The following is a 14016-nucleotide window of genomic DNA, read 5'->3' as shown; positions in this document are numbered from 1 at the left end:
TTTTTTTAATTGGAAAATAACACCAGCTGCATGCTGTCAATAATATGCCGTCTTGTTCATGCTCCATCCCATCTTCCCCACAATTGTGATAGAAAATAAAAGAACAGCTGTTAAAAAAAAGGGGGGGGGGGGGGGGGGGGGGGGGGGAGGGAAGCAGGCACAGTTTTAAAGCCCTACAAAGCTACTGTTATTCACTATCATGTTCTTGTAGAAAGAAACAGAGGGGTTTTTTGGAGAGCCTGAAAGATCTGCAATTACTAAACACAAACAGCACTAGCACAGGTAGGGAATCTAAGCATGCACAGAAACACCTCTTGAACAGCAGCACACCAAGGCTTCATTAAAATAATTCCAGAAGTCTTTTGAGAAACACATGTTTTCCAGGTGCTTCCTTATTCTTTAAACCAGAAAACTCTACCGAGTTCCTGTTTGGAAGCAAGCAGGGTGAGTGAGACAGAAGCCATAATGCTGAGTAAACATGGAGTACCGTCAGTCTTTGAAGAAGCTGACAGAAGTGTTGCAGAAAAGGCCATGGGTAGTTTCTTCGAGGCTGTGGTCCGCGCTGGAGAAATTTAATTCCTGCCACCAGCTTATAGCGCCCATCAAAACAGTTCAACAATTCTCCATGTATATTCAGTGCTGAATGAGCCCCAATCAGTCTCTCCAAGGAGGGCACAGAGCGGGGGTGCCCTCTGTCCCTTCTTCTGCCTGCTGTCCCCACTGAGCCTCTTGCATTCACCACAGAGCCTGCCCAGAGGTTTGGGCAAGCACGGCCCGTAATAAAGAACATAAAGAGCACTGCTTTTTTTTTTTTTTTTGCAGATAGCATTTGGCTTTATCTCTACAAAACACTGGTCTCTATTCAGTATCTTAAAGAGGTCTCACAGTCCTACAGCACTTTGTATGCTTTTTGTCTAAATATGACCAAGCTACAGGCAATGCCCTGAGGCACTCATCCAGTAAGACCAATTAATTTTCCATACCCAGGGGGATTTGTGTATCTCAGAGTGCAGTTCTCAACTCATTGAACTAAATTACTAACATCAAATCAGTGGGTACTTTCATATACCCAGCGTCAAGACCTGGAATAACAATACAGTTTATCTCTACTTGCTCATGGCAAGACAACTCGATAACATCAGCTGTGCTTCCCCAAAAGGTTTAGTTTCACCTACACTGTATTTAGAAAGGAAGAAGGAAAATAAACATATATCACTGAGAGAAAAGAATAAAAAGAGGCATTGACCTCTCACATGGAAGTTTGTATATCTGTTTGTAAATGATGTATCTTGAGAACTAGTCTACAGATATGAAAAAAGCCTGTCATGTTCCTTGTTGTAGCACCTAGCTTCATGTCAATTAACCAGCTGTGCGAGCTGCCTAGTTTGCCTGCAGCAGTGGGAGATGCGGGCTTAAAGAAAGACCATGAGCAGAAAGTGAACAAACACTACAGTAAATCCAGAAAACGGAGATTTCATTCAGTACCAGAATGGAGTGAAAGGCTGGTGGAGTTGTATTGCAGAGACACTGCTGTTTGTGAAATGTGTGATACGTCAAGTACACAGGTACATCTGCCTGGCCTGACGCTGGACAATCAGGAGAGTGTCTGAATGGGCTTTGAATGTATGTTGGAGAAGACGCTGGTTTGCACACACTAATGTGGTTAGATTGCTGCTGGCCCCAAGGGCAACTTGCTTGGAGCAGGGGCAGGTACCTGCTTGCCAAAGTATGTCCTCTGAGATGAAGCTACAGGTCCACCTCATCCAGAGAAGCAGACTGGCCATAGAAATCACTGGGCACATTATAAAACGCACAGACAGGAAACATCAGTGAAGTTATGGCATCAAAGTGTAAATGTACATGCAGTGCCTGTCAGGTGGGGAGGTGATTTTAAAAAAAAAAGTAAAAAAATGCAGAGAACTATAAATGGGACAGACAGAAAAATGCATGAAAGAAGCCACCACTGGAGACAGAAAATAAAGGAAGTGGGAGAGAGAGATAATAGCATCACGAGGACAAGAAGTCCATCAGGGAAACACTGTCTTTTACCTCAGGAGGTGGCTGGAGTAACCCTGCTTGCCTTACTGGAGATACTGTGGATTTGAATTAATGTAACTGAGAGGAAAGAAGGCTTCTGATATTTATATTGGAAGATTAGTGAGACAGAGAAAAAGAACTAGCGGTAAAATTAGTCTTGCTGACTGTTACGGCCAGTGTTTCGTGCTCATCACAATTCCTCAGTCACTTAATGTATTCAAAGGCAGATGAGGCTATGGGACTGCAATACAAAGGGAAACGATAAACCTAGCATCAGACATGTCTAAGCCTTTTTTTTTTGGCTACAGCACCAGCCCTGCAAATATTTCTAGAAGAAGCAGTCTTTGTCTTTTACTGATCACTGAGAGCATGTTTTAATTCTTAAGTCCAGGTCTTTTGACCACACCTACAGTGTTCATGAGCGTAGGAGAAATGCAGAGTTAATCCACAGTGTTTGCTTTCTATCACAAAATATACAATGCTGATGTTTTCCTGACAGAGGAGGTTTCATCCTACCTCTGTGTAAGAGCAGACCTAACCTGGGGTCCAGCCATGTTCCTAAGGTGCACCAGCAACCCAGCTGTGGGCAGAAGGACCGTCCGTAAGAAACACGGTCTATGTGGATAAGAAAACATTGTTGGCTTGGTCACATAGCTGTTCAACAGTTTAATAATCATTTCCAGGGACCTCAGGTAATAGGATATATAGGGTCCCGTCATATCATTTAAATGTCTTGGATGTTTAATAGATGGTTCCTTTGTTAATTCAGCTGTGATGCATTCAGTTGCACTAGTAGCTCAAAACTAGCGTTTCAATTTTTGTGTCTTTAAAGAAGATCAGAGCTGATGAGGAAATAATTTTTGCTTTTAGGTCATACACAGCATTTGAAATTTAACCCCTCTTCTTCCGTAAAGCTGCTTTGACTTCAGCCTGCTAAGCAGAGCTGCTTATGTTGACATTCAGCAAACTTCACTTTTCCCTGTTGTGCAGAAAGGCCATAGTTCAAAACAGACTGTAAAAAAGGAGAGGGAAAAGCCACAGAATTTCTCAGTGACAGCTTCTCTTTCCTTGACATTGTTCATAAAAACTGCTTCCAGAAAGGCACCGGGCTGCCCAGAATACATAATGCCCACAGCAGGGGAAAAAAAAAAAATACAGCATTTGTTCTGCGCCATCAGAGGAGCTCCATGCAGTGAAATGGGAACTGTGAAGATGAGAGATTCACTTTGCAGGCTGCAACAACTTCTCTGGAGCCCTGAAATCATGCATATTCAACCAAACATATGTAAATCTGGTTTAACCCAGCTGTGAAAGATCCCCTGAAGTAAACTAATAAAGAGCAGCTGGATATGTTTAAGCCCATCCCAGGCATAGTAGAAAGGTCCCAGAATGTGCACTGAGCTTTTTTTACGTCATTAGAGGAAATGCAGCAGACTTTAAAGGAAACTTGTGTTTTAAGATGCAAAGCAGCATAAAGTTTGCCTCTGCTGAGACAAGCTACAAAAGAATTAATTTTCCTTGACATTCGGATTTTATGCTTCTTGGTTTAACTACTGTGAATGCCTATGCTTTACTTTTTTAAAGGACCTGCTATGTCTACTTATTCTCCGTCACACAGAGGCAGCTAAAATTATCGTTGCTCACTGGGAAAGGGTGAGAGGTGAAGGAAGTATTGAAATCAGGAAAGTTCAAAACGATCAGCCACTGCATACCACCTGCCAATGGGAGAGAGGTTGTCAAGCGCTTTCTAGTGCAAGAGCTGGCCTTCAGCCTAGCCACTGGGACAAAAAAAAAATGGGCTGGCTTCAAGACTGTAATGGCTTTCGTCATTACATTACAGATCCAGGAGGCTGTTTATCTCGAACCTCCCATACCTGCAAACTTAATAAACTGGTTTATTTACAGAGATGCTGCTTAGAAGTACCACAATTTTAAAAACCTCTAAGAGCTCGCTATTCCAGTCTCTTTCAGGTCTGCCTCCCCTTCGTTTCAGTGAGGGTGGGAGTTGTCTGAGCATGAATTTGCTGGTTCAGATCTTGTCATTTCCATCTATAATAATCCCTTTCAAAAAAGAGGTGCTCGTTTCTAATTTCTCAAAAGACACAGGTGTGGCTATTGTGTAGGTTTTGTATGGCTGCTGTGACGTGCAGAAAAATTGCGTTGCAGGCGCGTAATCAAACTAAGACAGATGAAATCTGTTGCTTCAAGATACACAGGTTATCTCATATGGACATGGTGGACATGTTTCTCTCTTGCTTTATTTATCTAGCTTTAAAAAAAAAAAAAAAGAAAATGAGAGTTCTCCATCTTTCCACTGAGAGCAAAGCCTCCTGTTGATCTCCCTTCTTTTAGTAAGTTGCAAGCATCCTTCTATAGAGAGTCATGTTGACAGTCACTCATCAAAAGTGGACAGAAGTGATATAATTTGGACCAGTTGAAAGGAGAAATAAAACCACCCTTAGAGATCAATAGATGAACCTATCCTGGAGGGATTGCTTCTGAAATAGGTCTGATAAAGGGCCAAAAAACCCTGACAGAGGCCGCTATGGCTGATCTGATTGTTTAGATCCTTTTCAAGGCTTTGTTACGTGTTACTTCAGGCACATTATATATTGATTTTCTTTTCATCGTTCCGAAGCACAATTTCTCCTCATACCTCTAATGATCCCCACAACTCTTCTAACTGAAGTTTTGTTCTTGATTATCAAGTTCATTCCTCTCTCCAAGCACATGCATCCACTCTTTTTTTGCTGGGTATCTCAGACTGCTAGCTTGGGCCACTGGCTTTGTGAGCCGTAGGGTGTAACCCAGGGGGAGATGGATTACTCTTCTCCTCACAGTCATGCAAAACTTACCGTTGCAGGCCTTTACAAATCAACCGTACAGCTTTACTGCGAGGGGAGGGAAAAAAAAGGCATTTGCCAGCAGCTTTAGCTATGAATGTTTGAGCTGTTTTTTTCTAGCTGGTGACACCGAGAGTCCAGAAAAAATGAATACTGGGTAGGATTGCACTGAGTCAGCAGAACAAGTCCTTGCAGCCAGAAGGAAGATGAAAGAAAACGCTTACTTGATGTTTTCAACAAAGCAATTCCAATAAAGTGACAAATGTAGAATCATTGGGATTATAATGTAGTTGGTTTACGTCAAACATTGAAATTTTTCCTTCAAGAAAAACATGAGATAAGGTCTCAGAAATGCATGGTAGACTCTGGTCGTTGCTGAATTTGCTGTCACTTTAAATCTGGGTGTCCAGTCTAAATTCGTCTGGTGTTTTTTTTTTTTTTTTTTTTTTTTTTGCTCCTATTGCTGATTTAAAAGGAGGAAGAAAGCTTGTTAATACCTGCAGGGATTTTCCAGGCTGAAATAGTCTTTTAGCAGCATGAGGCTGCCTGTAAACACAGTTCTAACACCTGGAGACACATGTTGAAAACCTATTCAGTGGTATTTAAAAAAGGTATTCTGAAGCCCATAAAAACCTCCATTCATAATGAGTCTATACCAGCGTTTCTCGCAAGTCTAAGCAGAGGGAGATGTGCATAAGACAGAAGCTTGCACTGAAGAATGAAATTAACTGCCAGGTTTTCCTCTTAAATAACAACAGTAAAGAAATCATTGTGCCTTTCTGGAACAATGACCTGTTCTCTGGAAAGTCTCAAGTGATTTTGGAGGTGTTGGAGATGGAAGTGGGATCATTCCCATTTAGCTAGAGAGGTGAAGTTTAAGACAGCAATGACGCTCGCTCCCTGGCCACTGTTAATGTGTGGTCTAGACATAAATATGACCTTACTCCCTGATAGTCATTCCCTCACTTCCCTGCCAAAACATCATTCTTCATTTCCCACTTCTGCGTTTTGGTTTTGTGTGTGCCACCATTTTGGGTTATTACTTTACCATCTGTTGCAGGCAACTTTGGAAAGCTAGACAATGACAGCTCCCTGCAGAGGTGATCACAGAGCGTTCTTGGTGCACATGGCATGGGGTCATCTCGTCATCCGGGATAGACCTCTCGCAGCCATAAGTCATTTCTGGGACAGAAGTGTCTTTGTCTCCATGCTGCAGCTATCTGTAGTGCTCAAAATGAAAGGCGTTATTTTTGGTGGTGGGTAACTGGGTTATTCACACACAGGAACTTGTTGTTACAGGACCAGGTATTGCTTTCTGCCCTCTGAGTTTTTCTCACTGACTTCGGCTCGGTTGTGAAAGAAGGCAGCATCCGAACTATTGTGTCATGAACAGAGCCTCACACTAAGCTATTCAATCTGGGAAGTCGTTTGTTGTTTGGTTCTGTTCATCAAGTAGTTGTGAGGGTTATAAGCTGGAATTTCAGTTTGTGCTCACTGCGAAGTGTACGCCGGAACCAAGACTTGGAGGGATGTGGCCGTGGGGCTCTTCTTGATGTTCTGCCATCCCTGTCCCTGGTCACAGATGAGACAAAGAAATTTAGGCTTCATCATGGGACATTTCTTTTTATACTGTACATGCTAAAAGGACACAGCTCTTTTGCTGGGCCTCTGTAGTTGAGGTCTCCTTTCTGCAGTTGCCTGTTAATTGCTCTTCTCCTGAGACCAGACACCTTACCTTAGATCTCTTTCCAGGTAGACCTTTGATCAGTACTTTTCAGCTGCAGCTTTTCAGCACGTTTTAGCTCACTTTCATTTGCTTCTAAGAAAATAAGTCAAAGACTTTACGGAAGTCAAAGGCTATCATACTTGATGTTTCCCTATAAAAAGTAAGCCATTTATCCTGTCAAGAAAGGAAGTTTAATGATTTAAGAGTGATTTTTAACGTAATCTATTCTTGGCAATTTTGCTTTGGCCTTTTTTTTTTTTTAATTACTTTATCATCCTTTGGGTGCTCATAAAATTGATTGTTTAATGACTTTTTCTAGTGTCATTCCCATTCTAAAAATTGTACTGGCAGGCCTGTCTGTTGTTAGATCCTCCCTTTGGCTCACCTCAAAGGCAGGTAATATGCTTGTCCTTTTCCAGAGCTCTTGATGCCCATCTTGCTCCAGCGTTGTCCAAGATACTGCACAGTGCCTAGAAATTGCTCTGGCTATCTCCTTAAGCAGTAAGGGACAAATTCATTTAGATAATTTGAAAACATCTACATTATCTGAATATTTTTACCTCTTTTCTCTGTTCTGGTCGACACTTATTCACTGACACCATTACATTTCTGATCACAGACCAGAGTGGGGATTTTTGCTGGGAAGTGGAGCAGGGAAAGGAGTAAATGCTTCAGTCTCCGTGTCTTTCCTTATCTGTCCTCCTTTGTTGAAGTTTGTGGTACTGATATTGATTATTCTTATTCAGTTATGCTCATGCCATGTATTCTTGAGAATGATGAACTCTATTCCTTTGTGATTATTTTATCCTAATTACATTTCTGCCCTCGGAAGTTCTTTCCTCGTAGAATTAGAAGGAGCAGAACATAACTAGAATAGCTCCATCAGCATTTTCATACAATAATACTTCCAGCACTGTGCACATCTTTCTTTTTTAACTTTTTTTTAGCAGATACAGAGGTACAGTTCTAACCCTTGAATACTTTTATTAATTGGTGAAAAGAAGCAGCCTCATCTCCTTCCAGCTGACAATGATCTAGTATACAGTACATCTAGTGATCTAGTATATCATTGTATTACCTCTAGTCTTTTCTCTGTTATTTTCACCCAGAGACGTTCAACAAGTCTGTTTCTTACCTTTCCCGGAACTTTAGAAAAAGCGTATGTATTATTGACATAAAATTTAATGTCTCCTTGCTTTTTCCCTAACTACCTTCAGTGAACAAGCTAGAGCGATACGCTACTCGTGTGATTTATTCAAGCACTAGCTTATGTCAGAATTGAAACACTTTGAAGGTTTGGAAACATTTTTCTTAATGTCCTCTTAACCAACCAGCCAGCCAACACTGTGTACCTTACCTACAAGCTCAGCTGGAAGAAAGAATAAATTATGTATAGCAGAATAATACAACATCCTATTAGGTCTCCTCTCTCATTAGATGAGTAAGAAGAGGTGATTTCGTGTGTTCAAGACTGTTAACAGTACCGGGCATACTGACTGAGAAGATGAATGGTGATGTTAGGAGATGCAGATAAAAGGACATGGGATGAAATTACAGAAAGGTAGTGGAGGAGGAAGGATCGAGTTGTCTACGGGAATCAGAATGGCCATGAAAAACGGAGAATATCAGGTGACTAGCCTGGCTCTTTTCGTAGCCAGAAATAATAGTACATCACATGTGGGAAGACCCCGAAGTTGTACTCCCAGTTGTGATTTGCAAGGGACAGAGCTTGACTTAACTGGAAGACTTCAGGGAGATGATAGATAAGTGTCAGCATGTTTGTGGCGTTAGCGATGTGTAAGGTCTGATCCTTGAAGGTGCAAATACTTAACCTCATCTACGTCTTTGAAGCTTTTTCAGTTTTACTACTATTTTTACTACCAGACCTCTCCCAAGTATAATGTTAATACGGGTAGTTCTGTCAACAATATCCCTTTCCAAAGAATTGCTGGTTATTATCCGTGGTGATGGGTCTCCAGGTACTACAGAAAACAGTCAGTAGTGTGGATGAGCAGTTCAGATGACGTAAAATGAAATAAACGATGTATTTTCACATTTCGAAAGAACATATTGCAAACAGGAAAGTGCTAGACATAATATTTTAAAAGTATTTCATTTAGAATACTTGTTTTGTTACTAAATATAAGATAAAAATAATATTGTGATATTTATATCGATCATATGTTACAGTGTGGTTCCATAGCGTTTTATGCAGCCAGCCCAGTCAGTTTTCCAGTACATGATGTCTTAGAAGGATGTCAGATAATACATAACCATAAGACTCTTCAGTAGCAGATATTTCCTCAAAGCTGGGAGTCCAAATATCTTACTTGACTTTCAAAAATGTAGGCCCTGCATTTTTCTGATTATTTTCCCCATTTGTTTTAATTCTTTGAATAATGAGTGCTAATGAATGATGCTGGACTGAGCCTTGGGGACTGTGCTGTTGTTTTAAGAACTGCAGGATAGGTGAAAGCACACACAATCCAATCTGTAAAGTGGTACAAACACTGTCCTTTCTGTTTGCTTTCAAACTGGCTTGTTTTGGGGACATAGTTGGGATCACAGACTTGCTTATTCATCCCAGTCTATGAAGGCGGTTACTACTGATGCTAGGAGCTTGACATGTTGATTGACAACAACATGCAATTATCAACCTATTTCATATTAGATTTCCACCCCCCCGTGGTCATGACATTGATGGTCATGACATCATGATGCTGAACATTTCTCATACTTTTTCGTTACTCAATTGTATCTATTCCCTGAACATTAATGCAGGGTCAAATCTTGCCCATCTTATTTAATTTAAGTTGAAGTTGTTGGGATTGCATGCATAACTGAAGACACATGGGTGTGATCCATGATAAGAAATAAATTATATCGTTAACCTGACATTGTGTCCAGAGAAGATGTGCCTGCCTAGAGCAAAGTCGCTGACGTTAAATATCCTTTAACTCTAGTGTAGAAAATGTAGTAAACATCAGGAAGGCTTGAGCTCAAGAGGAACTAGCTGGAATCAGGCCATTTTAAGACCCTCATAAATATCAACTGATAAAACACCTGCAGCGTGAGTGACATCGTTTCAGCTACCCCTTTCTTGAACAGACATGGTCACTCAGTCTGATCCATGTGGTAATTTGGTAACGTGAGTTGTAATGGTTCAATATCCATTGGTGATGTGAAACTGAAGATTTTGTGTTGCTTTTTTATGTAGAGGTGCAGGTTTGTGCTTAAGGCTGTCGTTCGCAGAGCAGGACTTGGCCTGAAGCAGAAGGCTGAGGGTAGAGAACAACCTTACTTAGCCGGTAGGAAACATCAGATGTGGACACAACCTTGAAACCATTCCCTCGCATCCTGTCGCCGGGCACCTGAAAGAGAGATCAGCACTTTCCTCTCCATTCCTCATCGTCAGGAAGTTTTAGATAGCAATGAGGTCTCCTCTTCTCTAAGCTGAACAAACCGACTGTCTTCAGTCACTCCTCACAGCCATGCCCTGTAGTCTTTTCACCATCTTTATTGCGCTCCTTCGGACACAATCTAGTATTTTTGTGCGGTTGGCCCTTTTGGCAATCAGGGCACATCGTTGACTTGTGTTGACCTTAACCATCGGCCAAAAACACCGCATCCTTTTCTGCGGGGCTTGTCCCCCAGTCTATATGTCAAAAGATATTAGGTTAATAAAGCATGACTTTCTCTTCATAAACCTGTGCTGGCTTTGACTGTAGGTGCTTACACCCTTAAGTAGACACTGAGAAGGGATTTTGAGTCTTTTTCATGAAAAAAATTTGCTCTTAAGTGCTCAAAGGGGCATTTCTCTGAGAAGTTGGTGCATGGAAGGTGTCCATGAAGTTAGGCTTTTCAAGTTGAAGCTTTTCTTAACTTCATGCCCAGCAAGGAGTTTCTGGATAAGAATTAACATTCCCCTGATCATCCTTCCCACCCATTTAAGACTCTCTATTTCTGATTCTCCAGTTAATGACCGGAGACAGATTTACAAGTGTAAATAAATTTCATCTCAAAATGCAGCAGAGTCTAGCGTGTAAATGTCAGCAGGTGAAGGTCCACAGAAGACCAGTACCTTTGCAGTGAAATGTAGTTACTGCTGACTGTGGCCTAACCACTAGACTGTGCTTCTGGTCTATATACAGCAATTTTGTATGTGGATTTAAATTACAGAGCTAGGTTCTACTGCTGCTTGTTAAGTGCTGATGACAAAGAATAGAAAAATCTGCATCCTAAGCTACTGGGCTTTAAAAGAGGGTTCTCTTAGAAACACTTAATTTGAAGATTGTTTCTAATTATATATTGTTGTCTGAGATTTACTTTCCTTGCCTTACTTTTTTACTGTTAAGACATTTACATGAATGCAGGATCTTATTTTCTTAAGGAATTGTCTGCTCTTGCTAGTTATTCTCCTTGTGAAATTGTAATGCTCTATTTGTCACAGCACAGTAATTTCCGTGGCATCCAGCTGTGATGTCACATGCAGGGGCTTATGATTTCAAGAGCTGTTTTGCTTTTAAATATAAAGTTCCTGTCTCGTGAGCAAATATCCCTTGTCCACCTAAACACTGCAATTAAATGGGGACAGAAAAATATATGCTACAGAAGCAATAGTGTATCTAGGCAGAATACTTATCAAAGGTTTCCGTGAGACAGCGGCAACTTTTCCATGCTCTTTTAACATAGTTTGCTGAGGAGTATTTTGCATTTGGTTCTAATTCTGGGCCAGTAATACCTTCCCTGCCAAATACATGAAAAGGCATTATTCTAGAAGGAGTTGATTTGCGACATGAAATTTTTGTGTCTTCACAAAGTCTCAGGAGAGCCTTGGAGGTACATTTTCTGTCTCGCCATCTTTCCTGTAATAAGCACAAGGATTACATTTCCTTAGAGCATGTGGAGCTTTTAATGCTCTGGCACTTGGACCCTCTCTGGAGAAAGAGGTGGGAGAGATGTTCCTTCAACTCCTTGTCAGGCTGTGGCTGCTCCTTGTTAAGCACTAAGAACAAAACCAGAAATGAAAAAAAGCCAACTAGAGGCTCTGTGCTTGTGTTTCATTAGTGCTGCTGGCTTGGCGCCCAACTATGTCAGGAAAAACGACTTTCTTCAGAAATTCAGGGTATTGATTAACGCTGTATTAGGGACGTCAGATGGAGGAGGTACGCTCTGCCAAAGAAGCCGCTGCCTCTGACAGCGGGTGCTTGGAGAGCCAAGTAAGATTTGACAATGATCTCTGACCACAGCACAGGACTACGAGATGAGGCCCTCAGAGTCAGGGCTTTCGGATGAGAAAGCATAGGTGTCAGCACAGAGGTCGGCCTGTTCGTGTGTTCAGCACAGGAGAGAGCTTTTGAAATTAAAATAGCAAGGACAGTCCGTCTAGCAGGCTCGATAGATTTCAACACCGTGCTCTATCTTTCATAGTTATTTAAGCATCCTCCTGAAGCTCAGGCATGTGACATTGACTTTTAAAACCCATGACAAAGATAGCAGAATGACGAGCAGAGAAAGAAGCCTTACACAATGTGGGATGCACTTCTCTGGTATTTGCAGAGCTCTCCTCTCCTCCTTTTGAAGGTTGTTCAATGTGAGTGGTTTACTGCAGTAAAAATAAGATGGTATTAGCTGAGGAGAGGTTGGATGGAGGGTGAGGAGGAGTGAGCAGTGTGTCAGAGAAGGAGAAGTAGTAGCTCCGACCTGCTGAAGTCAGCGTCAGGTGCCCAGGGCCAGGATTTCAAACCGATTGCACTTGCCCTGCAATTAAATTCTCTCTCCCCTCCCGAACTTTGTAGTCTTCAACTCTGGATCTGAAAGCTGTACTGAAAGCCCACGGCCGCACGTGCGAGATGTAGCTGGCAGGTACAGTGTGTCTCCAAATTTGGGCAAGCTGATCAAAAATCACCTTGCAAAACACAAACAAACCTCCCGGGGCGTGCCTTTGAACAACGTAGTAAAGGATAAGTAGCTTTTCGCCGTGCTTACTTTGTTTAACCTCTGTGTGCTGTTTGTTGCAGGAGTGATCCGTGAGAGTTACCTGAAGGGTCATGATCAGCTGGTGCCGGTGACCCTGTTGACCATTGCCGTTATTCTTGCTTTTGTCATGGGGGCCGTCTTTTCGGGAATCATAGTGTATTGCATCTGCGACCATCGCCGCAGAGACGTGGCTGTTGTGCAGAGGAAGGAGAAGGAGCTGACCCACTCCCGCCGCGGCTCCATGAGCAGCGTTACCAAGCTCGGTGGCCTCTTTGGGGATGCTCAGTCCAAGGAGCCAAAGCCCGAAGCCATCCTCACACCTCTGATGCACAATGGCAAGCTGGCTACCCCCGGCAGCACTGCCAAGATGCTCATCAAAGCTGACCAGCACCATCTGGACCTGGCCGCCCTGCCAACCCCTGAGTCGACCCCAACCCTGCAACAGAAGAGAAAGCCCAGCCGCGGCAGCAGGGAATGGGAGAGAAACCAGAACCTCATCAATGCCTGCACAAAAGATATCCCGCCGATGGCCTCGCCCGTGATCCCGACTGACCTGCCGCTCCGGGCTTCTCCTAGCCACATCCCCAGTGTTGTGGTCCTGCCCATAGCCCAGCAAGGCTACCAGCACGAGTACGTTGACCAGTCAAAAATGAGCGATGGGGCTCAGATGTCTGTGGAGGACCAGAATGCCACCCTCGAGTACAAAACTATCAAGGACCATCTCAGCAGCAAAAGCCCCAGCCACGGGGTTAACCTGGTGGAAAACCTCGACAGCATGCCACCAAAAGTACCCCAGCGGGAAGCTTCCCTCGGGCCGCCAAGCACCTCGCTGTCGCAGGGCGGCCTGAGCAAGCGGCTGGAGATGCACTCTTCTGCTTACAACGTGGACTACAAGAGAAGCTACCCTACAAACTCGCTCACGAGAAGTCACCAGACATCGACCCTCAAAAGAAACAACACTAACTCCTCTAACTCGTCCCACCTCTCCCGCAATCAGAGCTTCGGCCGGGGCGACAACCCGCCGCCGGCGCCGCAGCGAGTGGACTCCATACAAGTCCATGCTGCTCAGGCACAGGCTGTGACTGTATCTCGGCAGCCGAGTCTCACCACCTACAACTCGCTGACGAGGTCGGGGCTGAAACGCACGCCCTCGCTAAAGCCAGACGTACCTCCCAAACCTTCCTTTGCTCCGCTCTCCACGTCCATGAAGCCCAACGACGCGTGTACATAATCAGAGTGGGGTGGGGCGGGGGGGAGGATGGCAATTCAGCAGAGGTTGCCCTTGAAAGCCAGTGTTCTGCAACCGTTATCACTCACTCCTCTGAGAAGATGGTTGTTGCAAGCTGAAGATGTGTTGGATTTCTGCTCTCTGGGAAAAGTGGAATATTTTTTTAAACCCGAGCCATATGACCCATGGTTGAAGGTTTGCAA

General features: G+C 43.2%; 1 protein-coding gene across 4 annotated transcripts in view; it reads left to right on the top strand.

Annotated features, from left to right (window-relative positions):
- SEMA6A (semaphorin 6A) overlaps positions 1–13816 on the top strand; it is a 63094-nt gene extending 49278 nt beyond the window's left edge. For all 4 annotated transcript variants that reach the window (XM_086628749.1, XM_086628746.1, XM_086628748.1 and 1 more), the window contains one exon: positions 12627–13816. In XM_086628749.1, coding sequence (XP_086484875.1) covers positions 12627–13816 — 1190 coding nt within the window. The remainder of the gene's footprint in view (positions 1–12626) is intronic.
- The last annotated feature ends 200 nt before the right edge of the window (positions 13817–14016 follow it).

Source organism: Tauraco erythrolophus, chromosome Z, assembly GCF_009769465.1.
Source record: "Tauraco erythrolophus isolate bTauEry1 chromosome Z, bTauEry1.pri, whole genome shotgun sequence".
In the NCBI taxonomy this organism is placed as follows: Eukaryota; Metazoa; Chordata; class Aves; order Musophagiformes; family Musophagidae; genus Tauraco; species Tauraco erythrolophus.
The sequence above is the reverse complement of the archived record's forward strand: the minus strand, read 5'-3'. Positions and strand labels throughout refer to the sequence as shown.